At 41.2% G+C, this 26,483-nt stretch overlaps 1 protein-coding gene across 1 annotated transcript in view; it reads right to left on the reverse strand.

The window, feature by feature from the left end:
* The window catches only part of DCTN1-p150 (dynactin subunit 1), a 47,741-nt gene that overhangs the window by 7,777 nt on the left and 13,481 nt on the right, over nucleotides 1–26,483 (reverse strand). The window contains exons 8-26 of the mRNA XM_073085205.1: nucleotides 26,178–26,375; nucleotides 25,425–25,635; nucleotides 20,964–21,091; nucleotides 18,137–18,316; nucleotides 17,587–17,721; nucleotides 16,533–16,665; nucleotides 15,827–16,033; nucleotides 14,750–14,834; nucleotides 14,272–14,377; nucleotides 11,193–11,355; nucleotides 10,206–10,378; nucleotides 9,016–9,156; nucleotides 8,510–8,695; nucleotides 7,365–7,496; nucleotides 6,791–6,913; nucleotides 6,140–6,279; nucleotides 5,402–5,526; nucleotides 2,471–2,509; nucleotides 979–1,014 (exon numbers count right to left, since the gene is read on the reverse strand). Of these exons, the coding sequence (XP_072941306.1) occupies nucleotides 979–1,014; nucleotides 2,471–2,509; nucleotides 5,402–5,526; nucleotides 6,140–6,279; nucleotides 6,791–6,913; nucleotides 7,365–7,496; nucleotides 8,510–8,695; nucleotides 9,016–9,156; nucleotides 10,206–10,378; nucleotides 11,193–11,355; nucleotides 14,272–14,377; nucleotides 14,750–14,834; nucleotides 15,827–16,033; nucleotides 16,533–16,665; nucleotides 17,587–17,721; nucleotides 18,137–18,316; nucleotides 20,964–21,091; nucleotides 25,425–25,635; nucleotides 26,178–26,375 (2,641 nt within the window). The remainder of the gene's footprint in view (nucleotides 1–978; nucleotides 1,015–2,470; nucleotides 2,510–5,401; nucleotides 5,527–6,139; nucleotides 6,280–6,790; nucleotides 6,914–7,364; nucleotides 7,497–8,509; nucleotides 8,696–9,015; nucleotides 9,157–10,205; nucleotides 10,379–11,192; nucleotides 11,356–14,271; nucleotides 14,378–14,749; nucleotides 14,835–15,826; nucleotides 16,034–16,532; nucleotides 16,666–17,586; nucleotides 17,722–18,136; nucleotides 18,317–20,963; nucleotides 21,092–25,424; nucleotides 25,636–26,177; nucleotides 26,376–26,483) is intronic.

Here is a 26,483-nt window from a genome sequence, read left to right on the forward strand (position 1 = left end):
TCGTAAGCGCCTAGACTCATCGGGCATAGACAAACATTTTGACGTTTGACGAATGTACAGATAAAAATAGTTTTTATTTCCCCACGATTAATTCGTAAATCTTTCGAATCATATTTTCTTATTGTGTTTTTATGTATATATGTATGTATGTACGGTTTATTCTTTGTAACATGTTCCCATTTGGACAGGACTATTTGCGCAAATATAAATGAATTTATCATAAATATGTATTTTTAATTCCCAAAATCATATAGATAAGAGTTAATATAAAATAATGTATTTTTAATCCTTCGTTTTGCCATTTGCAATCTAGGCGCATACAATATCTTAGTAATAAAATTAGTATCATTCCTTTCCTGTAAAAAGCGCTGGTTAAAACACTGGTTAAATATTGCCTTCCCTTTCACACTTATGACGTTGGAAGAAGACGGATATATGCCTATCTGTTCTTATTATTAATATTGTCTATTAACATATTTATATGAATCGTAATTTTTAAGTTAAATGTGATCTTTTTTTAACAATTTATTTATTTATTTTTATATGGAAGTAGCAAACGAGCATGCAGTCCACCTGATGGTAAGTAGCTACTGCCGCCCATGGACATCTTTTATCAACCCCAGATAATATAAGATTCCTACCTGAGGTCGGCCACAGATGCGCCGCTACCCCTGAAGACTAAGCCTAAGCCGAAACCTTTCAAACCAGAACACAGCAACGATTAACACTGCTGTTATAACAGGAATAGGTGTGACGGTGGTGCCGCCGGAGTCGAACCACAGAGGGTTCTACCACCTTCATGGTATATTATTTAATATATTTATATTATGAAATATCTACAATATACGAATACGACATTTATCTAACATATTACTAAAAATAGGACTTTGCAAAAAAAACATAAAAATTGCAAAATTAGGGTACATTCATGCTGAACCAAAATAGATGCAACATTTATAAAATATGTAAGACGCTTACGCGGCAGTTCTTTTGGTGGGGGCGTTGTCATCACCGCTATGTGGAGCATTTGAAAAAATTGAGAAAATTAGATTTTGAAAATATTTTTGATATTAAAAATGTTTTTTGGAAAAAAAAGTTAAATATATTTTGTAATAAAAATGTTTTTTGTAAAAAAAAAGTAAAATATATTTTGTAATAAAAATGTTTTTTGTAAAAAAAGTTAAATATATTTTGTAATAAAAATTATTTTTGTAAAAAAAAAGTTAAATATATTTTGTAATAAAAATGTTTTTGTACAAAAAAGTAAAATACATATATTTTGTTAAAAAAAGGTTTTTTTTATTATAAAATGGGTAAATTTGTGACCTTTATTGCAGTTGTTAAAAAAAACTATTATTTTTTGTTTATAAAATACACGGAATAATTTTTTTTTTAGTATTTTTTGCTAAATCTTACGTATTATACCTAATAAGTTTTAGTAAAAAAAAGTTTATGGAACACTGCCTAAGAGAAAAAAATATAAATTTTCAGACAAAATATTTTCTTAGCCCTAAAAAACTAACATAATTAATTACGATATAAGCGTAATTAATTTTAGATATATTTCTAGAATATTTAGAACATGCGAACAAAAACTAATATGTCTATTGTATGGTTCATAACAAACTAAATATATGAATGTATTTCGAAAATGCTCTATTCATGCGAGATAATAAAAAGATATTAATATTTTTAAATACTTCATGAATATGTTAAATACATAACGACAATGATTATGAAAGAATTTTTGATGAATTTCTTAAAATTCCATTTCGGAAAAAAAATCACTTTTTAATCCCATTTTTTTTTTGTATCAAAATTGGACCAATAATTGTGACATGTAAAATATTTTTACTAATATTTTTATGTTTATGGATAGTGTAATTCCATTCAAAATTTCCGGTATTTCTTTTATTTTGTGGAATTAGACAAGTTAAAAAAAAATCACCCTATATTACGATCGATTATAAATAGTAATTTTAAAAAATATATACTCAAATGTACTCTTTTTAACGGGTAATCATTTCGACTTTTATAAATATACTTAATTTAATGTAAAACCTTATTAAACGCAAGATTATAATCATATATTTATTAGTATTGCTACATAAAAATACCTAATATTAAATTCGTAATTTGATTTATTATTTTTAAGTAAAACCTTGTTAAACGCAAGATGAAATATTCATTTATTTCCTAATATTGTTAAATAAAACAAAATACCCAATATTGTTTAAATACTCATGATTTTGATTTCTTTATGTTATGTTATATTATGTTAATATGTAAACATTAACATGGGAACCGCGATCATAATAACGTACTAAAGAAGTTTTATGTAAGATTTTGATTTTTTTTATATTTATTTTTTCTGTTTTTTTTTTATAATTTACACATGAATAATATATTAATATATAAACATTAAGATGAGTGTGCGGGAAGGCATGCGAGCTATCGCTATGTGTCTCACGTGTGTAGTCCCGCGCGGACACGGCACCCGGCGGCGACGCTGCACAACCATACACTTTACTTTGCTTTATATAATATAGGAGTAGCAGACGAGCATGCAGTCCACCTGATGGTAAGCTACTGCCGCATGGGCCGCTGTAATCAACCCTAGATAGGATCGGATATTCCTACCCGAGGTCGGCCACAGCTGACTCTCGCTCGGACTAAGCTGGAACACCTCGGAAAAGTATGTCTCCCTTACCACACCTTTTAAACCAGAACACAGCAGCACTCAACACAACTGTTATGAGGCAGAAATATGTGTGGCGGTGGTGCCGCCGGAGTCGAACCACAAATGATTCTACCACCTTTCAACTGCTTACTGCATCACCACCGTTATATCAATTGCGATTGACAATACGTGCTAAATAAAGTAAATGGTATATAAATAAGTATAATTGACAATACGTAGTGTACTGGTTCGGTTAGTACAAATATAGTACCAATCGGTTCACTACTGTCCTACTCGCACGACGTCCACACTAAGAGTGACGTACCAGACCACCTGACAGCTAACTCGATGTCGCCAGATGCGCACCACTACCGCACGTCATACTAGTACTCGTATCTATGTTTAGTGTCTAATTATGAGGGTACTTACTAATACACTACACGTAGTAATACAATATTAAAGCAAATGTGTTAATAGGTACTACTTGGTATTGTAAGCGTAAGGATAAAAAATATACTCTTTTAACGCGTAATCAATATAGTCTGTATAAATATTTTTGACAATTTATCCCGGTTGCATTAATATACTCTGTTAAACAGATTGTCAGCACAAGTATATAGATATACTCTCTTTAATGGGTTATCTATTTAGCGTGTATTATTATTTTAATCAAATATACTCTTTTTAACGCGTAATCAATAGTCTGTATAAATATTTTTCACATATAATTCATCCCGGTTGCATTAATATACTCTGTTAAACCGAGTCAGCACAAGTATATAAATATACTCTCTTTAATGGATTATCTATTTAGCCTGTATTATTATTTTAATGAGATTTGTACTAAGTAAATATGTCCTGTCGTTTTGGCGAGAGGATTGCACGGGCATATTAATATACTCGACGAAATATAACTTAAGAAAATCAATGTTTTAATATTGTCAATCGCAATTGATCGTATCAATACTACATATAACTCAAAAATAAATATAACACACACACTGACACACTCACACACACAAACACACACACTTTTAAAATTAAATCCAAAATCCACTCACACATACACCATAACTACTTATATGTATGTACTTAATAATAATTATTTCAAAATAAAATAATACAAAATAGTTAGTTTCTATAAATAAAAGCTCAAAAACTTTATATTATATTATACCTAAATATGACGACTTAAAGTCCAATAGTGCTAAGTCCAAAAAATTTTAACAAAAAATACAACCGACTTCCATGTCACTACAAAGTAAAAAATAATTGAAATAAATGTTGGTTTAGTACATAGTACTGAAATCGGCGCTCAATATATTTCGTTGGATAACGATGTAAACAGCGTCTCCAATATGAACACCGACACACTTCAAACTAGAACACAGCAGCTTAACACTGCTGTTATAATAGAAATAGGTGTGACGGTGGTGCCGCCGGAGTAGAATCCTTACTAATATTATAAATCCGAAAGTAACTCTGTCTGTCTGTCTGTCTGGTTGTCTCTTCTTCACGCCTAAACCACTGAACCGATTTTAATTAAATTTTGTACAAAGATAGTCAGAGACCCGAGAAAGGACATAGGATAGTTTTTTCCCGGAAATCTCACGATAACTAGGGATGGCGATCTAAGATCAATTAATCGGAGAATCGATCTTTTGGACCAAAACATCGATTATTTTAATCGATATTAGTAAGGATTGAATCGTAAATTATGCATTTGATCAAGTGATGATCTTTAGCAAAGTTGAAGGTACGAATTTTCAGTTTTATGTATGTTAGTATGTTATATTATTTTCTTTTAAACGCGGGCGAAGCCGCGGGCAAAAACTAGTATTTAATACAACACACGAATTGCATTCCTAACCAAAATAAAACCAAGTATTTTTTTTTTCAAAATTAAAAAAAAAACTAATTTAAAAATGGACTTAGCACATTTTCTCTTTAATCCGCCAAAATACTTTCCTCTTCCCGTATAACCCCAACTACATACCAACTACATATTATCTTTACAACCCATTTCAATACTACTATATAAATTACATAGTACTAATTATAACATATATTTTTCTACACAAATAAATCCACATTTAGATTCACTGAAGATTAAACACAATTCGTAGTTTAAATGTCTGCTTGACCGGGAATCGAACACGGTACTTTTGGGCATCTCCGATACTCACTTGCACCACGCAAGTAATAACATTTTATATTTTTCTTTGTATTATATTAATGACATATGAGTAAGGTCTCGGTACTTATTTAGGGTTCCCTTGTATAAATGAAAATAAAAGAAAATTAAAAAATGTTTAAAATTAAATAGTAAATAGATCTCCATCTAGACTTCTAGGCTACACAAAATAGGTGTTACCCAATTTTACTATGTAATTTTGATTTCTTTTTATCAATTTTCTTTAGATCTCATAACTTAAAGTTCTTCAAATTAGAAAATATATTTTGTGTTTTCAAATTTCAATAACAAATTATTCCAGTCCTCCCTTAGTAAAATGGGAGAAAAATAAATTTAAATTAATTAACCTTTTTTCACTTCCATTGCTTTCAAACTACTATATTTAATATACTGTTATATAGTAACTATAATTGAGTATTTAATATAATAGTATAAGTATACCATAATATACTTTACTATAAATATACTATAATATACTAAGTATAATAGAGTATATCCTAGTATAAAAGTATATAAAAGTAACATACCGTGATGTGTACCGCCCCTTTTCGCGTACATTTTCAGTTTGTCCCTCAGAGCGCCTCTTTCAGTCTCCAACGAATCGATATCCTGTTGCAAATGGTCCATTGTCTCCTCGAACTCTTTCTCTTTTCTGCAAATATAATTATAATATTATTAACTACAATAATATAGTTATATACTAGCTTTTTACCCGGTCAGAAATAAATTATAATAGTCGGTACTTTTTTCATACATCACGCTCGCGCTTTACTAAAGATAGGTAATGCTCAGGTGATGGTGTGATGTTAGTTTTCATCGAGTAATGCGTAATGTGGCGTCACATCTTGAAGTAATATCACCCGAGTAATATTACGCGCATCACCTGCACATGTCTAATACTCATATATGATAAAAAAAAAACCCAGATAGGATTAGATAGTCCTAACTGAGGTCGGCCACAGATGCGCCCCTACCCTTGAGGACTAAGCTGGAACGCCTCGGAAAAGTCTGTCTCCCTTACCACACCCTTCAAACCGGAACGTAGCAGCGCCTAACACTGCTGTTATAACAGAAATAGGTGTGGCGGTGGTACCGCCGGAGTCAAACCACAGAGGGTTCTACCACCTCCAATGTGGTTGATTACAGATGTCCACTTACCATCATATGGACCGCATCTCGTCTGCTACTCCATCAGTTCCGCCGCACTGGCCACTGTGGCCCCCCACCAACCCCACTACCCCCCACCACCCCTACACCACACCCACCTCTTCAGCTGGTTGTGTGCGTCCTCCAGCCGCCGCTGCAGTTGCTCTGCTCTCAGTTCCGCCGCACTGGCTGCCGCGGTCAGCTTCCTCTCGCCTAACTCCCGTCTGATCTGCATCTCCGACAGCTCCTCTTGTTTCGCCTGGAAAATTATACATCATTTTATAGGATTGAAGTAGTTAACATACAATCCACTTGATACTATCAACACTATCAGATAGTGGAATAATATGAATGATGTATTTTTTTCAAAACGATCTCGTTCGTTTCCCGGCTAGATAAAAATATATTTTAACAAACTAATGCATTTTTTGCAAGTTTCGGATTTAGCCCTGAAGGCCTATTTGAAAAATTCACCCTGTATAATATTGAAATAGCAAACCAGCATGCAGTCCACCTGATGGTAAGTGGCTACAGCCGCCTATGGACATCTGCCATCAACCCCAGATAGGATTAGATATTCGTATCTGAGGTCGGCCACAAATGCGCCGCTACCTGAGGATTAAGCTGAAACGCCTCGGAAAAGTCTGTCTCCCTTACCACACCCTTCAAACCAGAACACAGCAGCGCTTAACACTGCTGTTATAACAGGAATAGGTGTGGCGGTGGTGCCGCCGGAGTTCAAAACAATTTGATAAAGATGGTGCTACAACCTTGAGCGCCTTCCTCAGCTCCTTGATATCGGCCTCCTTGTTCTCCAAGCGGATGGTGAGCGTCTTGGTCTCCTCCAGCTGCTTCTTCACCAGCTGGGCGCGGAGCACCACCGGTGGGGTCGGCTGAGGAACATGAGAACAATAATAATATTAATAAATCATAGTTAAAAGAACTTCATACGCGCGCGTGTGTGTGTGTGCGTATGCGTGCGTGTCGTGTGTCCTTGCGTGCGTGTGTTTGTGTTCGTGCGTGCGTACTTGTGGACACATGTTTGTGCGTGCCTACCTTCTCAGCGAGTAAATTGGTGAGCGACATCATGCCGTACTCCTAGCCTATATTTACAAGATTTGGGTGTAACACATAGGTACATGGTCACTTAAAATATATGTGTGTGCGCGCGTGCGTGCTGTCGTATGCTGTCACAGACCCTCTATGTGTGCGTGTGTCTCTCCCTCCATCTGGGTGTGTGTGTGTGCGTGTGTGTGTGTGTGCGTGACGTCCGTCGCGACCGTCGCCAGCGCGCGCGCAATGTACTAGCGGCGTGACGTCACGCTGCTGACGTCACCGACCCACCTTCTCCGCGGGCACGTTGGTGAGCGACATCATGTCGTACTCCTTGTCCTGCGCGAACGCGGCCAGCTTGCCGACGTCCGCCGCCACGGTCGCCAGAGCGTGCTTGATTGTACGGACCGGGCCGTGGTCGTCCTGTAACACATAAATATATATATTTTAATGTTTTGGTATATAATATAAGAGTAGCAGACGTGCATGCAGTCCACCTCGTGGTAAGTAGCTACTGCCTCCCATGGACATCTGTAATCAACTCCAGATAGGATCAGATATTGTTATTTGAGATCGGCCACAGATGCGCCGCTACCCCTGCAGACTAAGCTGAAATGTCTCAGAAAAGTATATATTCCTTACCACACTCTTCAAATGAAAACACAGCAGCGCTACCACTTTCGTTATTACGCAGAAATAGGTATCACGTACTGACGTGACGTCACACGTAGCGTCCCCTTGCCCGCCGGCGGTGGCGGTGTGACGTCACGTTACGTTACGTCACACGTAGCGTCCCCTTGCCCGCCGGCGGTGTGACGTCACGCGGCGTCGCGCGGCTCACCTGGTGGTAGGTCTTGTCGAGCGCGGCGGCCCACACGGCGAGCAGCGCGGCGTGCGCGAGCGGCGCGCCGTCCCCGCGCTCGCCGGCGGTGTGACGTCACGCGGCGTCGCGCGGCTCACCTGGTGGTAGGTCTTGTCGAGCGCGGCGGCCCACACGGCGAGCAGCGCGGCGTGCGCGAGCGGCGCGCCGTCCCCGCGCTCGCCGGCGGTGTGACGTCACGCGGCGTCGCGCGGCTCACCTGGTGGTAGGTCTTGTCGAGCGCGGCGGCCCACACGGCGAGCAGCGCGGCGTGCGCGAGCGGCGCGCCGTCCCCGCGCTCGCCGGCGGTGTGACGTCACGCGGCGTCGCGCGGCTCACCTGGTGGTAGGTCTTGTCGAGCGCGGCGGCCCACACGGCGAGCAGCGCGGCGTGCGCGAGCGGCGCGCCGTCCCCGCGCTCGCCGGCGGTGTGACGTCACGCGGCGTCGCGCGGCTCACCTGGTGGTAGGTCTTGTCGAGCGCGGCGGCCCACACGGCGAGCAGCGCGGCGTGCGCGAGCGGCGCGCCGTCCCCGCGCTCGCCGGCGGTGTGACGTCACGCGGCGTCGCGCGGCTCACCTGGTGGTAGGTCTTGTCGAGCGCGGCGGCCCACACGGCGAGCAGCGCGGCGTGCGCGAGCGGCGCGCCGTCCCCGCGCTCGCCGGCGGTGGCGGCGCACGCGCAGGCCGCGCGGCACGCGAGCGACACCGCGCGCGAACACTTCCACAGCGTGTGCGCGCTGTCGCCGCGGAGACGCTCGATCAGCTGGGGGTGGGAGGATCGGTGCGTTAGTGTACGCGCACACGTTACGCGTTCGTGACGTCATATTTGTTGACAAAAGTTGCACATGTTACGTGGGGTTGTGACGTCACACTTGTAGACAAAACTTTAGTTTGTCTTTAGGATGTTTTTTTACAACAATTTTAAAACTCCACTCTCAGAAAGAAAATCTAAAGCTATCTATCAGCATTAACTATTTAATACGCAATAGGAACAAAAGACATTCTTTCAAAATTTCACTACTTCGATTGAGATGTTTTGTGGATTAGCGTGTATGAGTATAGTGACATGGAATGTAGGTATACCTGCATATCAAGTGGCAACGCGTCGAGCCTGACGCCGGGCGGTAAACGCCTGCGTATGCCCTTCAACTGCTGTTGTAGTGATGCACTGCTCGTGCGGATAGCCTCGTGCAGCTGGCCCAGCTCCAGTTGCTGATCGGAAGGCTGTAAAACAAAAAAAAAAACAAAAAATATTATATACACACCCATACACACATATACATATTCGCATATACACGTTTATAGACACACGCGCACGCACACCCACCCACACGCACGCTTATAGACACCTGCGTACGCCTATATAATATGCATCCTCACGAGTGATTGCATATTATATAGGCACACGCACGCTCATATGCACGCGTATGTATATTAACACCTACCCCTAACCTGGTGACACTATACACAGTCGCACTCCAGCGCGCACTCACACACGCACACACCTATGCTATATATACCCCACGCGCGCACACCCACCTGTAGTGGGTGGCCCATAGAACCACGGCTCTACAGCCCATAGAACCACGGCTCTACAGCCCATAGAACCACGGCTCTACAACCCAACAAGAACCAAGAACCATGACCACAGGTATGCCAGAGGGGTTAAAAAAAAAATCCCTCTGGCTACCACTCCAAGGACCTGCCTGTATTCAGGCAGCGGGAGCACTCCTCCTTAAGAAGGCGAAGCCTTTGGAAGGACACCTTCAGGGTCAGCAAATGGCCCTGGAAGCAACACTCATCAACACTCATATACACTGTATACTGGCACGCACGCATGTATACGTAGCCACACGCGTACGTAAGCTCGCCATACACACGCATGTATAAACACACCCACGCATGCATATACACGCACGCGCATGAATATACATCGGCGCTCCCAAATACACCCACAAATGCATATAGACGCATAATTGCACGAATTTAGACACACATGCACGCATGTACAAACACGCACAGATACACACATTCACACGCATTTACACACCTACGCACACATATACACACACGCACGCTTTACACTCACGTGCGTTCATGTACATAGCAGAGCACGCATATAGCCAGCGCACGCATACACGCTACGGACGTGTACTGACACCTACCGCTCACCTGGTGATACCCACATACAGATGCACGTCGATGCGCGCACACTAACGCACACACTTGCACATAACCCACACGCTATATAAACCCCGCCGCGACACACCCACCTGCAGTATGACCGCGAGCGCCGCGGCGTCGGCGTGCAGCGCGCGCGCGAGAGCGTCGAGCGCGGCGCACGCGGCCGCGACCACCGCGCGCGAGCCCGCCGCGCCGCCCGCCGCGCGCGCGCCGCCCAGCGCGCCCCACATCGCCGATAAGTACGTCCAGCAACGCTCGATACCTGGTACAAGGGCAGAAATATACATTTTTGATGTGAAACATCTATAGCCGCACGTAAAACCGATTTCTGGCGTGGCGACGCATGCCGTGCGCAATTACTATTACCGAAGTCACTGATTAAACGAATTAAGTAGTCACGATTTGAAATAAATTCGTAAATTTTTGTATTTAATGAAAATAAATGTTTATTCAATAAATAGTCATCGTAATATTTTATTTTATCAAAAAAATCGTAATATTTTATTTTATCATTATGACATATTTAGTTCCTATCACAATATGTTCTTTTCTGCATATTACTTTTACAAAATAATGTCGATGTTTCACATCTGCCAGGCGTCCCGTGACGGCTCACATTTTTTTTTTATAATATAAGAGTAGCAGACGAGCATGCAGTCCACCTGATGGTAAGTGGCTACTGCCGCCCATGGACATCTGTAATCAACCCCAGATTGGATTAGATATTCCTACCTGAGCTCGGCCACAGATGCACCGCTACCCCTGAGGACAAAGCTGGAACGCCTCGGAAAAGTCTGTCTCCCTTACCACACCCTTCAAACCGGAATACAGCAGCGTCTAACACTGCTGCTTATTAGGTAGAAATAGGTGTGGCGGTGGTGCAGCCAGAGTCTAGAAATATCTAATCCTATCTGGTGTTGATTACAGATGTCCATGGCATGGGCGACAGTAGCCACTTACCATCAGGTGGACTGCATGCTCGCTGCTACTCTTATATAAAAAAGCCGTATACATGCAGTCTTCCAAACACTTACACATCGAATTACCACAACACCGTCATCAACCAATACACTCACCCTCCAGCGAGCAGTTCTCGTCCAGCTCGTTGCTCTTCAGCAGCTGAGCGGCGGCGTCCAGCGCGCGCTCCTGCGCCGCGGCGTCCGGCAGCGCGCCGGCCGCGCGCAGCAACAGCTCCGGACTGCACGTGTCCAGTGCCGTGCTCCACATCGACACCATGCACTGAAATGACGAAAAAAATTGGGCATTAATAACACTTAACTAACGTGAATTTACTATTTGGGTTCCGTACCCAAAGGGTGAAAACGGAACCGTATTACTAAGACTTCGCTGTCTGTCCGTCTGTTCGTCTGTCACAGGGCTATATCTCCGGAACCGTAATAGATAGACACATGACTCTTTCACAGAAGATGCATAACGATGGCCACTATAACAACAAATAAAATAAAGTTGAATATTAAAGGGGGTCTCCAAACAACAAACCGGTATTTTTCGGCATTTTTCGATCTAACTGTTAAACCGTACTAGGGAAACGGTTGAATTTTTTACAATCCGTTTACTATAACTGGTATTATAATAAATACAAATAAGAACCATAAACCATATTTTAATATAGTTATTTTAATTTTATTATACGTTATTTACGTATCATTCATCATCACCCCAATGCCAACTATTATTGTCTGATATAATTAAATAATAGACCAGTGCCGATAATTTTTGAAACCAAAAAAAATTACAGTAGGATGAAACCCATTAGAAAAGGAGGGGAATATGATCAAAATGAAAGGAAAAATAAATTACAGACGATCCGAGTTCGGGAAGTGGAGGGGGTGAGTTTTTAAGGGTAAAAAATGGTTTATCTTGATTTCCGGCAAAACTACAAGTCCTATGGAAAAAAGTTAAATGGCAAAGTTGTAGGTAATAAAAAGATCTACAACTTTTGTATTTGCAATTTTTTCACATAACCTCAAAATTTTGGTGAAAAATTCAAAAAACCAAGTTTTTGGTTTTTTATTTATATCTTTTTCAAAAAATTTTTTTTTTCTACGAAATTTGGTGAAAACTTACCTTATTATGTCCCAAATACACTGTAATTTATTTGATTAAAAATATTTATTTTTTCGCCTTATTTTAACTTTATATCAAAAAAGCACCCTAATTTTCAATCGAAAATTCTGACGTCAAAATATCAGCTTTTTTCAAAAAGTTTGGCGGCTTTTTGTTCGTTGAAATATCTACTTTCTGATGGTGTAAAAAAAAATATACATTACTATAGGAAATGTTCTCAGAAAATGCAAAAAATTGAAAAAAACTCAAATTCGAAAAATTTTTTTAATCATTATGTACAATTTCATCAAAAAAATGTGATTGCTGCAATTTTTTTTAAGTTAAAAAGTTAATTAATTTCATTCGAATTACATTCATGTCATAGAAAATCTCATACAATATAAATATACATGTAAATCGTACTATTGAATTTAGATACTTAATTCTGATTACGTTATTCATTATATTTTTTTTTTCAAAAACGTTAATCTTGTTATTTATAATACCTTATCTGAACTTCTAATCAGTTATTCATTAGTTTTTGTCTCTTTGAAGGCATTTCTTCATCGTTAGATTCGACAAACCTTTCCAACTCTAGTTGATCGTCGAAATCTTCAAGACCATCATCTTCGTCTCGAATGTTATTACCAGTCTGCATTGGTTCTTCATCCACAATTTCATCTGAATCATTTACTTCCTCGTAGATTTTTTCTTCCATATTGGAGCAACTTTCAGAACCCTGACAATTAGTGCATAAATTTGTGCATTTTAAACCATGTTTTCGGCAGCCACATTTTAAACTGTTACATCCAGTTTCACAGCTGCAGCAAATAGTTTTGAGCAATACTTCCGGAATTAAATCCTTTTCTGTAAATTTGGGCATAATGCCACGCTGATGCTGCTTCCAGCCCCAATCTGTTGCTGTCAATTCGTTACCCAACCAAGTTTGAAGCTGATAATATGCTCTGTAACAGTGTTTCGGCCAGTTCAGTCCGAAATACTGAACACATACTATTTATGAAAGAAAATATTACTATTTTTATTTTAAAGTTGATTAATATAGATAAAAATACAGATATTATTTACCTTGCTATGTAGATTCCAAACGATTTTTTGAATAAAGTAAATTTCTCACAATTCACTTAGAATAACTCAGCCTGCACGTGTATTTTTAAAAACGATGTTGTACACTGCTCTGTATCTCGAATACTGGCTAACGGTTTTTACAGCTGCTACGAAATAGCAGGTATGTAGTAAGGCCCAGACCCTCCTAGGTCCGTCCCCACTTCTCTATGAAATAACTGACAATGGGCTAAAATTTACCGAAGGTCACTCAGGTATATAAATTATCTTAAAACAGCAATAAATAGGCATCTACAAATATTATTTAAAAAAAAATTTTCGAATTTGAGTTTTTTTCAATTTTTTGAATTTTCTGAGAACATTTCCTATAGTAATGTATATTTTTTTTTTACACCATCAGAAAGTAGATATTTCAACGAACAAAAAGCCGCCAAACTTTTTGAAAAAAGCTGATATTTTGACGTCAGAATTTTCGATTGAAAATTAGGGTGCTTTTTTGATATAAAGTTAAAATAAGGCGAAAAAATAAATATTTTTAATCAAATAAATTACAGTGTATTTGGGACATAATAAGGTAAGTTTTCACCAAATTTCGTAGAAAAAAAAATTTTTTTGAAAAAGATATAAATAAAAAACCAAAAACTTGGTTTTTTGAATTTTTCACCAAAATTTTGAGGTTATGTGAAAAAATTGCAAATACAAAAGTTGTAGATCTTTTTATTACCTACAACTTTGCCATTTAACTTTTTTCCATAGGACTTGTAGTTTTGCCGGAAATCAAGATAAACCATTTTTTACCCTTAAAAACTCACCCCCTCCACTTCCCGAACTCGGATCGTCTGTAATTTATTTTTCCTTTCATTTTGATCATATTTCCCTCCTTTTCTAATGGGTTTCATCCTACTGTAATTTTTTTTCATTTTTTACCATTTTTAAAGGTATCGGCACTGGTCTATAAAGCGGACGAGCAGTTTTACGCGAACTATACATGTCATTATCACCAACCTGTATCATGAGCAGCTGGTACTCCAGCTGACACCTGAAGCTGTACTGCACCGCCGTGTGGGTCTTCGTGATCACCTCCCGATCCCACACGTTCACCGGTGGGAACCTGGAATTACATGAAGGTGGTGAGCATAAAACCATATTTCGACCCCCTTCCCCCAACGCTGAAACAGCCGGATTTAAGGGCGGGCAACCGGAGCGGCAGCCCCGGCGCCTCCACAAAAGAGGAGCCCCACAATAGAGACGTCGGATTTTTTTTTTAAATCCGACTAGTAAACACTAGTAAAAAAAAAATACTAGAAGAATCTACCTGCGTTTCACAATAAAATATTTATTTAAAAATTCAACTGATCATTCATCTGATTCAACAATTGATCATTTTATTCGGAAAATAATTTGCGGCCAGCGGGCCTCCACTCCTTTGTTGCCCAAGGCCTCTAGACCTCTAAATCCGGCCCTGACTGAAATACAAGCTTACCTCTCACGAATTTGTCCCAAGATAATTTCAGATTTAGTGTTCAATCGTTGAAGCAGCAGTATTAGGAGGATTGCGTCGTGATCACCTAAAAACAAGAACATAAGTTAGTGTTTTTTAATTAAAATAGCACATATATCTAAAATTACATGTATTTCCTACGTTTTGTTCTTGTTTTTGACGACTCGCGTGGCGAAGCGGTCACCAATTCCGGTCTGATGCGCAAAGGGTCCCGGGTTCGATCTCGGCAAGACAGATATCCAAATGATGAATTTAGATTTCTGTTTCTGGGTCTGGGTGTTTGTGTATTTGTCTATGTGTGTATCCATGGTGCCCACGACAATCCTAGTGGGGCTGCGAGTGTAGAAAGCGTTTATAGTGTGTTTGTTTCTGTCGATGTCTGTTTGAATCTCACAGAAAAAAGTTCAAACATGTCGTTAAACAAACGCTATGTAAAAAAGCGTACTATAAACTAAGTGATTATTTGACTGACAAAACGGTGTGGTCTGAAGTAATTCCAGCTCCACATGTACCATTAGGTTAAGTTTAACATTGTGAAAAACATTTTTTAAAAGATGTGTGTTATGGAGTTTCTTTCGCCGCTTCTTCTCCATAACTAAACACCTTGTGAAGTGGTGGTAGTTGTATTGACATTCAAAAAGTGCTCTGTAAGGAAACTATTTTGAATTAAAAAAAAAAATGTGAGCCGTCACGGGACGCCTGGCAGATGTGTAACATCGACATTATTTTGTAAAAGTAATATGCAGAAAATAACATATTGTGATAGGAAATAAATGTCATAATGATAAAATAAAATATTACGATTTTTGCGCATGGCGACGTGTCGCCACACTGTACACACTACTGCATATAGACTGTATATATATACCATCGTATAGCGTGGCGACGGCAAGCGGACGGCATGCGTCGCCACGCCAGAAATCGGTTTTACGTGCGGCTATAGATGTTTCACATCAAAATTTTGATTTGATTCGATTTGATGGGTCGCATGGCTCATCATGGGTCAGCTCCAGCGCCCGCGGCCGCAGGTCGGGGGCGGCCCCCGGTGACGTCACTCACCCGCGGCCGCCATGAAGTGGTCCGGCAAGCAGGCGGCCAGCATGTCGGCCCGCGCTCGCGCCTGCGTCAGCTCCAGCGCTCGCAGCTGAAGGTCGATGGAGCGAGTGGACGCACGGGACGCGTGGACCAGCGAGCCCAGCTCCGCGGGAGGTGAAGTCCGGGATACAGGCTCCGGTGTGGACTCTTGTTCCGATGGCGCTGGTGATCCTAAAAAAGGACATTCGCTTAATTATCGTTCTCAAATAAGCAATCTTTCGATTGAAAAACCGATTAATTGATCAATCATCCCATTAAACAATCCATCAACCAATTTTACAATTAAAGAACCAACCAATCATTCAATAATTTGATTAAATAATCAGACAACCAATAATTACGTTGTATAATTATTAAATGGACCAATTATTCAAATATATGACAATTCAATCGATCAATTACTCTACCAACATAATCAATCAACAATTCTACTAAGTTTCATTATATAAAAAACCAATTTATAATTTCTTTAAATAATCAATTGATCAATAATTCAACAAAATAATTAATAAAACATAATCCTAATAAATTATTATTTATCAATCAAGCAAATATCCATAAAATAATTATTCATTAATCAATTATTCTTTTAAATAATAATCAATCAATCCATTACATAATCAACCAATCGAACAATGACTTGAAACCCATAACATGTTCTAAAGCTTACCTTGCTTGGAGTCGAGTTGATTCCGTAACTCATTGTACTGCTCCGTCATGCGTTGTACTAATTCACGGAACTTCACGATGGTCGAGTCGCGGTCCATGATCGTCTCGAAGGCGGCTTCACGTTCGCGGACCGCCTGGAGATAAACATTATGGTCTAAGATCCCCATATAAGACGACCTTCACCGAGCAGCTTAATGGATGAAACGTTTTTTTTATTAAATTAAATATGTGAAAAAGTATATTGCAAATGGGTATGTAATCTAAAAAATCTTCAGTCATTTGTAATTGTATTGTTTTTAAGCAATTAAATTCAAATACATTCATACAAATTGTATGGAATTATATTATTATGTCTACCACGGCTCTCGTCTGACTTCTTCCACGTAAAACGTGTACACAACGCAGCTTTATAAATCAAAAAAACAATATTAAATTATTTTGCCACCACGACATATTCTATCGTATCGTAATTATAATATAAATAATATAAAAATCTTGCATGTCTGTATGTTGTCAATTTGATTTGTATGTCAGCAAAAACTCATGTTCATAATTTTTCCCATACGCCACAAGTGGTCACGCATTGTCCCTCCCAAGACATAAAAAAAACGCTTTCTACACTCACAGCCGCACACTAGGATTCCTGTATCTATGGACACACAGAGAGAAATACCAAACCCAGAACAGATATCTAAATTCATCTGTAATGTAAGATGCTTAAGGTTCGAGTAAAATGAAACGACCGTAATCTTCGAGTCCTGATTTATTACTAACTCAATACGTTCAATACATTCGATCATACCAATCATAGTGCATCGCATAACACGTCATTTAAATATCTGTCTGGCCGGGGATCGAACCCAGAACCCTTTGCGCGTCAGACAGATACTGTGACCGCTCTGCCATGCGAGTAAAAGAAATGAAAATGAAAAAATGAATGAGGGTAAATGTAAAAAGTCTACCGAAGACCACAGAAATTAGGAAGTGATGTAAAACTTGGTCTATGAGGTTTTTATTCCACGTAAGTCGACCACCCAGCCACCACAACCACTCACCTCCCTAGTGGCAGCGTGAGCCATCTCCAACTCCTCGCGCAGGTCCATCTCCAGCTCGCGGTTGGACTCCACCAGCTGCTCGTGGACCTCCTGCAGCGCCTCCAGCTCCTGGACGTCCTGCTTCAGCTGTTCAACCTGTAAATACGAAACTCGTTTATATTTATTTAAATAGTTCTAGCAGAAAACAACCCGAAATGTTTTTGTGCCGTGGCACCGCTAGAACGCTATAAACTACACATAGCACGCTATATAGCAGCGCAATTCACTGTACATGGCGCGCTATACAAAACGCAACTTATTACACACAGCACGCTAAATAGCACGCTATCCGCTACATATAGCGCGCTATGTAGCACACTCTTTGCTACTCAGCGCGCTATATACCACGCTACACACAACGACCCATTGCGCACAGTACTTCACGCTACCCTTTACAAGCATCACACTATACTCTACACACATCACGCTATCGGTTACGCACATCACGCTATATAGCACGCTATCCGCTATATAATACGCTATAAGCAATACCTAGCGCGCTGCCCCTCACCTGGTCTTCTAACGCCATCTTGCGGTCGGCCAGTTGCTCGACCATCTCCTCAGCGCCGAGCGCAGCGTCCACCTGCTCGCGGAGGTCCGCCACCTGGGCTTCTAACTCCTCCACCCGAGCTGACAGCTTCTCCTTCGTACGACTCAGCTCAGCTATCTCAGATCTGTACTGCTCTATGTCCTGTGAAACATAGATTTATAACACACATTTTAGTAATTGTGATCCAAAATGGTGGCATTACTACGCTTTTCCTGTTTAGTGTTTATGTATTTTTCTAGGAAAGAATTGACCAATTTTATTTTAGAGAAAAGAAGCTAAGTACATGATTATACGATCCAAAAATATGGGTAGGTACTCATTTTTCGTGAATATTTGTAATCGACTTCTGATAGGTTTGGATAAGTAAGCACGTGTCCCTCAGGCGCACGTTCTGCTGCTGCAGCTGTGTGTGTGTGTGTGCGTGTGTGACGTCACCTTGTGCATCTTCTGCATCTCGTGCTTGTCGTGCGCGGAGAGGTCGCGCAGGCGCACCAGGGTGTCCCTCAGGCGCACGTTCTGCTGCTGCAGCTGTGTGTGTGTGTGTGTGTGTGTGTGTGTGCGTGTGTGACGTCACCTTGTGCATCTTCTGCATCTCGTGCTTGTCGTGCGCGGAGAGGTCGCGCAGGCGCACCAGGGTGTCCCTCAGGCGCACGTTCTGCTGCTGCAGCTGTGTGTGTGTGTGTGTGTGTGTGTGTGCGTGTGTGACGTCACCTTGTGCATCTTCTGCATCTCGTGCTTGTCGTGCGCGGAGAGGTCGCGCAGGCGCACCAGGGTGTCCCTCAGGCGCACGTTCTGCTGCTGCAGCTGTGTGTGTGTGTGTGTGTGCGTGTGTGACGTCACCTTGTGCATCTTCTGCATCTCGTGCTTGTCGTGCGCGGAGAGGTCGCGCAGGCGCACCAGGGTGTCCCTCAGGCGCACGTTCTGCTGCTGCAGCTGTGTGTGTGTGTGTGTGTGCGTGTGTGACGTCACCTTGTGCATCTTCTGCATCTCGTGCTTGTCGTGCGCGGAGAGGTCGCGCAGGCGCACCAGGGTGTCCCTCAGGCGCACGTTCTGCTGCTGCAGCTGTGTGTGTGTGTGTGTGTGTGTGTGTGTGTGTGCGTGTGTGACGTCACCTTGTGCATCTTCTGCATCTCGTGCTTGTCGTGCGCGGAGAGGTCGCGCAGGCGCACCAGGGTGTCCCTCAGGCGCACGTTCTGCTGCTGCAGCTGTGTGTGTGTGTGTGTGTGTGTGTGTGTGTGCGTGTGTGACGTCACCTTGTGCATCTTCTGCATCTCGTGCTTGTCGTGCGCGGAGAGGTCGCGCAGGCGCACCAGGGTGTCCCTCAGGCGCACGTTCTGCTGCTGCAGCTGTGTGTGTGTGTGTGTGTGCGTGTGTGACGTCACCTTGTGCATCTTCTGCATCTCGTGCTTGTCGTGCGCGGAGAGGTCGCGCAGGCGCACCAGGGTGTCCCTCAGGCGCACGTTCTGCTGCTGCAGCTGTGTGTGTGTGTGTGTGTGTGTGTGTGTGTGCGTGTGTGACGTCACCTTGTGCATCTTCTGCATCTCGTGCTTGTCGTGCGCGGAGAGGTCGCGCAGGCGCACCAGGGTGTCCCTCAGGCGCACGTTCTGCTGCTGCAGCTGTGTGTGTGTGTGTGTGTGTGTGTGTGTGTGCGTGTGTGACGTCACCTTGTGCATCTTCTGCATCTCGTGCTTGTCGTGCGCGGAGAGGTCGCGCAGGCGCACCAGGGTGTCCCTCAGGCGCACGTTCTGCTGCTGCAGCTGTGTGTGTGTGTGTGTGTGTGTGTGTGTGTGCGTGTGTGACGTCACCTTGTGCATCTTCTGCATCTCGTGCTTGTCGTGCGCGGAGAGGTCGCGCAGGCGCACCAGGGTGTCCCTCAGGCGCACGTTCTGCTGCTGCAGCTGTGTGTGTGTGTGTGTGTGTGTGTGTGTGTGTGCGTGTGTGACGTCACCTTGTGCATCTTCTGCATCTCGTGCTTGTCGTGCGCGGAGAGGTCGCGCAGGCGCACCAGGGTGTCCCTCAGGCGCACGTTCTGCTGCTGCAGCTGTGTGTGTGTGTGTGTGTGTGTGTGTGCGTGTGTGACGTCACCTTGTGCATCTTCTGCATCTCGTGCTTGTCGTGCGCGGAGAGGTCGCGCAGGCGCACCAGGGTGTCCCTCAGGCGCACGTTCTGCTGCTGCAGCTGTGTGTGTGTGTGTGTGTGCGTGTGTGACGTCACCTTGTGCATCTTCTGCATCTCGTGCTTGTCGTGCGCGGAGAGGTCGCGCAGGCGCACCAGGGTGTCCCTCAGGCGCACGTTCTGCTGCTGCAGCTGTGTGTGTGTGTGTGTGTGTGTGTGTGTGTGCGTGTGTGACGTCACCTTGTGCATCTTCTGCATCTCGTGCTTGTCGTGCGCGGAGAGGTCGCGCAGGCGCACCAGGGTGTCCCTCAGGCGCACGTTCTGCTGCTGCAGCTGTGTGTGTGTGTGTGTGTGTGTGTGTGTGTGTGCGTGTGTGACGTCACCTTGTGCATCTTCTGCATCTCGTGCTTGTCGTGCGCGGAGAGGTCGCGCAGGCGCACCAGGGTGTCCCTCAGGCGCACGTTCTGCTGCTGCAGCTGTGTGTGTGTGTGTGTGTGTGTGTGTGTGTGTGTGCGTGTGTGACGTCACCTTGTGCATCTTCTGCATCTCGTGCTTGTCGTGCGCGGAGAGGTCGCGCAGGCGCACCAGGGTGTCCCTCAGGCGCACGTTCTGCTGCTGCAGCTGTGTGTGTGTGTGTGTGTGTGTGTGTGTGTGTGTGCGTGTGTGACGTCACCTTGTGCATCTTCTGCATCTCGTGCTTGTCGTGCGCGGAGAGGTCGCGCAGGCGCACCAGGGTGTCCCTCAGGCGCACGTTCTGCTGCTGCAGCTGGCGCAGCTCGTAGCCGGTGGCGGGCTCGCCCGCTGCGTACGGGTGCTCTGTCAGACGCGCCGCCGCTTTACACTAGTACCGCGTTTTGGAGCCACCCTCGCGTGTGTGTGTGGGTGGGTGGATGTGAGGATGAATGGATGTGTGCGTTTGTCCGTCAGTAAGTCAATGTAAAAAAATAAACAAGTGAGTCACACAGTCAGATGTGTGTGAGTGAATGAGTAACTGAATCAGTGAATGTGTCGATTAATGAGTGCGAGGAAGTGAGTGAACCTGTCCGTCAGTAAGTCAATGTGAATGAATAAACAAATAACTCAACACAGTCAGGTGATTATCGATTAATTAGTAAGAGAGACCGAGTGAGTGAGTTAGTCAGTCAGTCAAGTCAATTTCAGTATAAGTGAATGAGTAACCAAGTGAGTAAATCTGTCAAGTTAGTTATGAATGGGATTGGGTGTGTGCCTGTATCAAAGAGTACTTAAATAGGGAACAGCTGTATCACTGAAATCCCTCAAATCAATACAATATACTTGCAGTCTCATTTGAAAGGACTTTTTAACATTTATTTGGCGCGTGTGTGTTTATATGTTTGTGTGTGCTTGTGTGTGTTGGTTGGTGTACGTCAAGGGAGGCTCGTATTAAACGAAAAACAACGAAAATAACAAAACACATGCAAACAAACATACAAAAACAAAATCAAAATAAAATAATAAAAAAAAAACATAACACATTCAATATAATTTTCCTATTTTCTTTGAAAATATTTTAAATATATTTTGGTGATAGAATAAATGATATATCTATCAGCATAATGATAACAGCACAATTATATTAGAAAATTTGTTAAAAACAACAAAAAAATCAATGTATAATGCATATTATACAATTATACCTAAATTTTACTACGATGTATATGTACAATTCATATTCATAAAATCATAAAAACACTCGAAATAAAAGAAGTATATATAAGAATTTACGTACATTTTCTTCTTGTTTTATTACTTCTATAAAATACAATATACGTCATAAATTTAATAATAAAATAATATATAATATAATAATAATATTATACATGTTATCCACGCACGCTGGTTATAGGAATGGGCATGATTCCAAAAATCATATTATATCAGCAATTAAATCAGTATTAACGAAAAAAATAGCATTTTAAAAACTAATTTTTAACTAAGCACAGTAACGCTCGCGGATATCATGGCGTCCGCAAATGACGTCACGCTTCGACATCCCATAGAAAAATTCTAGCAATATGGTGATACGCGAAAAAATTACGACATCCGCCCCGATTAGCGTTTTTTTTATAATATAGGAGCAGCAGACGAGCATGCAGTGCACCTGATGGTAAGTGACTACTGCCGCCCATGGACATCTGTAATCAATCCCAGATAGGATTAGATATTCCTACCTGAGGTCGGCCACAAATGCGCCGCTATCCCTGAGGACTAAGCTGGAACGCCTTGGATAAGTATGTCTCCCTTACCATACCCTTCAAAACGTTTCAGAAGAAATGGAAGACTGGAGTATTTTATACTTTTATTTTATTGAAAATGTAATAAATCTTAAAGTTTATATTAGAACTGAGTCATTTTTGAGAATCCTTTCAAGATATTGCTTTTAGTTAAATCATTTATTCTTTACTTTAATTTTTAATACCGTCATCATGCCCATTAGGTTATAAGTCTAGTAATTCACTTGGCTTGGTTAAAAACAAGTTAAAATCTAAAACATATCTAACACTCCACTCATTTGTACATGCGGTTCATAACATACAACATTCAGCAATCATTTAAATTAAGATATTTTTTATCCCACTGTGGAGGGTAACATGCAGTGATAGCCTAGTGGTTAAGAAACTCGGCCTCTCGACAGAGGGGTCCGAGGTTCAAATCCCAGGCACGCACCTCTGATTTTTCAAAGTTATATGCGTATTAGAAATTAATTATCACTTGCTAAACGGTGAAGGAAAACACCGTGAGGAAACCTGCATACCTGAGAGATTTTATAAAAAAATAATCTCAAAGGTATGTAAAGTCTACCAATTCGTACTTGGCCAGCGCGGTGGACTATGGCCTAAGCCTTCTCATTCTGAGAGGAGACCCGTGCCCAGCAGTGGGGCGATAATGGGTTGATGATGATGATGATAATGTGGAGGGTAATGTTATTCGAACGTATGTATGTCTCATATTTGTCACGCTGCAGCCCAAACGGCTTGACGGATTTAACATATGAGGTATCGTTGTATTCGTCTCAATTGTGGGAGCGATTTAAGCTCTATTTTTAAGCAGTCAAGTCCTTTTTACCACGCTTTTATTAGCTTGACCTGTATGTATTTATGAAAGGGAATCTTTAAACTCACTGAACGGTCAGATTAATTTAAAATTTTGAACAATTATCAAGAACCGATGACAATACACGATTTAAATAATTGTATCCCAGTCTCCTCAGGATCGTCAGGAATCAGGATTAATGATTTCCCTCATGCGATTTTAGCGTGGTGTTTAGTTTTTAAACTATAATTATATCATAACAATTCTCTAGTTATAAACTTTTATTTAACTTCCTTTGTTTGTTCGTATGTATGTATGTATGTCAACTGAATTTTAAACCAGTGATCTCCAACCGATTGAGCTGATATTTTGCATACACGTTTGGTTTAGATGACAGTGTATGTTTAGCTTAGTGACGTCATAATACTATAATAAATCCAATATGGCTTACACCTCATATTGCCAGACTTATTTTTGTGACCCATGATATGGGCATCAAATAGTCGTAAATCCAATATGGCGGACAGCACATTATCACAGACTTATACACCCCGATGTCCCCCATGATATGGGCATAAAAAATGAGGTTTTTCGTGGTCTAAACCAATTCTGAGGGAAGACCGATAATTATAATATTTATTATTATTTTAATATGATTGTTATTTTAAAATCAAACAGTTAGTGCACACATAACTAATCTTACTGACCGGTAATTATCGGGATGTACGCTTTTTTTTCACCTGTTTCCAAAACCATATCAATTATATATAAATAAAAATCAACCTGCTTTTTTAAAGGGCTGATTTTTTATTCAGCATGCAGTTCACGTGGTGGTAAATGGGGACGTAGCCTACGCTTATGTCTAATCAACCACAGATACGATTAGAATTCTACGTGAGATAGGCAACTGATACGTAACTACCCTTGAGGACTAATGCCCATTATTAATACTCAATCCATCGAACATTTGCCAGCCGAAGATCGAAAATTATGAATCTCTAGTATGCGGAGATTATCTAATGTGGATCTTTAATAAGACCTTGGATAGATTAATTAATAATAACGGGAATAAATTTTAAGTGTTGCAATGCTATATTAAAGTGTTTTTAAATATTTTTTATCAAGAAATTCCTATGGGGACGGAAAAGGAACTTCACTTTATCTCATTATTATTCTCAATAATATACTTTATTTATCTCAGCCAAAGTAAAAGATAGGTTTATTTAATAATTAATAGAAATATATATATTTATGACAGAAAATAATAAAAATATTTAATAAAAATAAAACGAAGATAGAAATATAAAGCGGATAAAGTGTAAAGTGCGGATATTATTAACAAATCATGGAAAATGAACTTATTATATTAATGCCAATTAATTAATAATTGAATTTAATAATAAAATAAATACAAGTAATTATTTATCTTAAAATTATGTATTCTATTGTTGACACTTTTATCATGATATGTTTCATATTATCATAAATTAATAAAACGTATTTATTCCAAGAAATATTTAAAATTTTATCATTAATGTACTGAAATGATAATTTAATAATATAGTAAGTTTACTTTCCAGAAAGACATAAATATAGAATTTTTATGATTGAATAATATTTTTCACAGCTTCATAAAATATCGTCATTATTACTAACTGAATTTATTATATCTTTAATAATGGTTTCCTGTTATTATAGCTATTTTTGTCAATTTATGGGGGGAAATATGATTTGAATAAAAAGTAAAAATTTTCAATTTTCAAAATTTAATATAAAACTATCTTGTATTATCCCACCTTACTTATCACGTACTGTTTCTTTGAGACAATCTATGTTAACCACAGACACCCCCTCCCGCCTTTCCATCCCCCCATAAAATATATTTTATATATTTTTGTTACAAAACGGTTCATCCTCCTCCCCTCTACCTATTAAAAAAATCATTTCCAATCCCTCAAACCTAACCTAACCTAACCTAACTGTAACATAGCTCCCTTCCCTAAGCCTACCTAAAAATCCCACTAAGATAACCTCCCTTCCCCCTCCCACCCCTCCCCTAATAAAACAAACCCCCACTCACGTATATTCCCCCCGGCCTCCATCTCGGCGCGCATCAGCTGCAGGTCCAGCGTGGCCTCCTCCAGCTTGTCCCGGCACTGCTCCAGCTCCAGCTGCAGCGCCTCCGCCCTCTCTTCAGCCATCTCCTTGTCTAGCGCGGCCATCTCGGCGGCCTCTTGCAGTTCAGCTGTCTCGTCGTTGTGGATCTCGAGCGCCTCTTGGGCTTCGCGGACCTGGAATTATTAGGGAGATCTTTTTAGTAGGGTTCCGTAGCCAAAGGGTAAAAAATGGGAACCCTACGGAACTCGTTGGCCTGCTCAAGCTCTCCAAGCTTCTGTTCTATATTCAAAATTTATTCTGCTCTCTTGGCATTTGTTCTATATTTAAAATTCAGACTCACCTTCTGTTTAGCCCTCTACATATTTAGTTACCCCTGCGTTTTCGACTCCCATTGTCTTCGACCTAGTTTCCATAGCCTGCTTAAGCTCTCTAAGTTTATGTTCTGTATTCTAAATTAATTCTGTTCTCTTGTCGTGTGTTCTATATTTAAATTGTGACTCGTCTTCGTCTTAACTCTATGAACTGCTCCAGCTGGAGACGCGAGTCGCTGCAACTTCCGAAACATCCGTTCTATATTTAAACTTCATTCAGATTTACCTCCTTTCACCCCTGTTACTCAATAACTTACGTGCTAGCTGAAGTGTGGCTAGTTCTGTACCGAAATCTGTTACTTCTCCTCGGCTTTTCTGTATAAAGTTACTTTATTAAGTCTCACCTCTTGCCTAGCCCGCTGCAGGTCCCGCTGCAGCTGGGCCTGCGACTCCATAATCTTCGTCTTGAACTCGTTGGCCTGCTCCAGCTGGAGACGCACCCGCTCCAGCTCTCGCAGCTTCTCCCTGTCCTCCGACCTCCGCACCTTCAACGTCTCCAGCTTCTCCTTCAGGTCTTCCACTTCCGTCTTCAGGCTTGCGATCTGGAATATTGAAATTTATTCCTTTTTGTTGTTACTTAACTATTACCTTGTTGATAAGTGTTTTTTTTTTTTATAATATATGAGTAGCAGACGAGCATGCAGTCCACC

The sequence above is a fragment of the Epargyreus clarus genome, unplaced genomic scaffold (genome assembly GCF_041222505.1).
Source record: "Epargyreus clarus isolate Ecla_fem2 unplaced genomic scaffold, WU_Ecla_fem_2.2 ptg000022l, whole genome shotgun sequence".
NCBI classification, from domain to species: domain Eukaryota; kingdom Metazoa; phylum Arthropoda; class Insecta; order Lepidoptera; family Hesperiidae; genus Epargyreus; species Epargyreus clarus.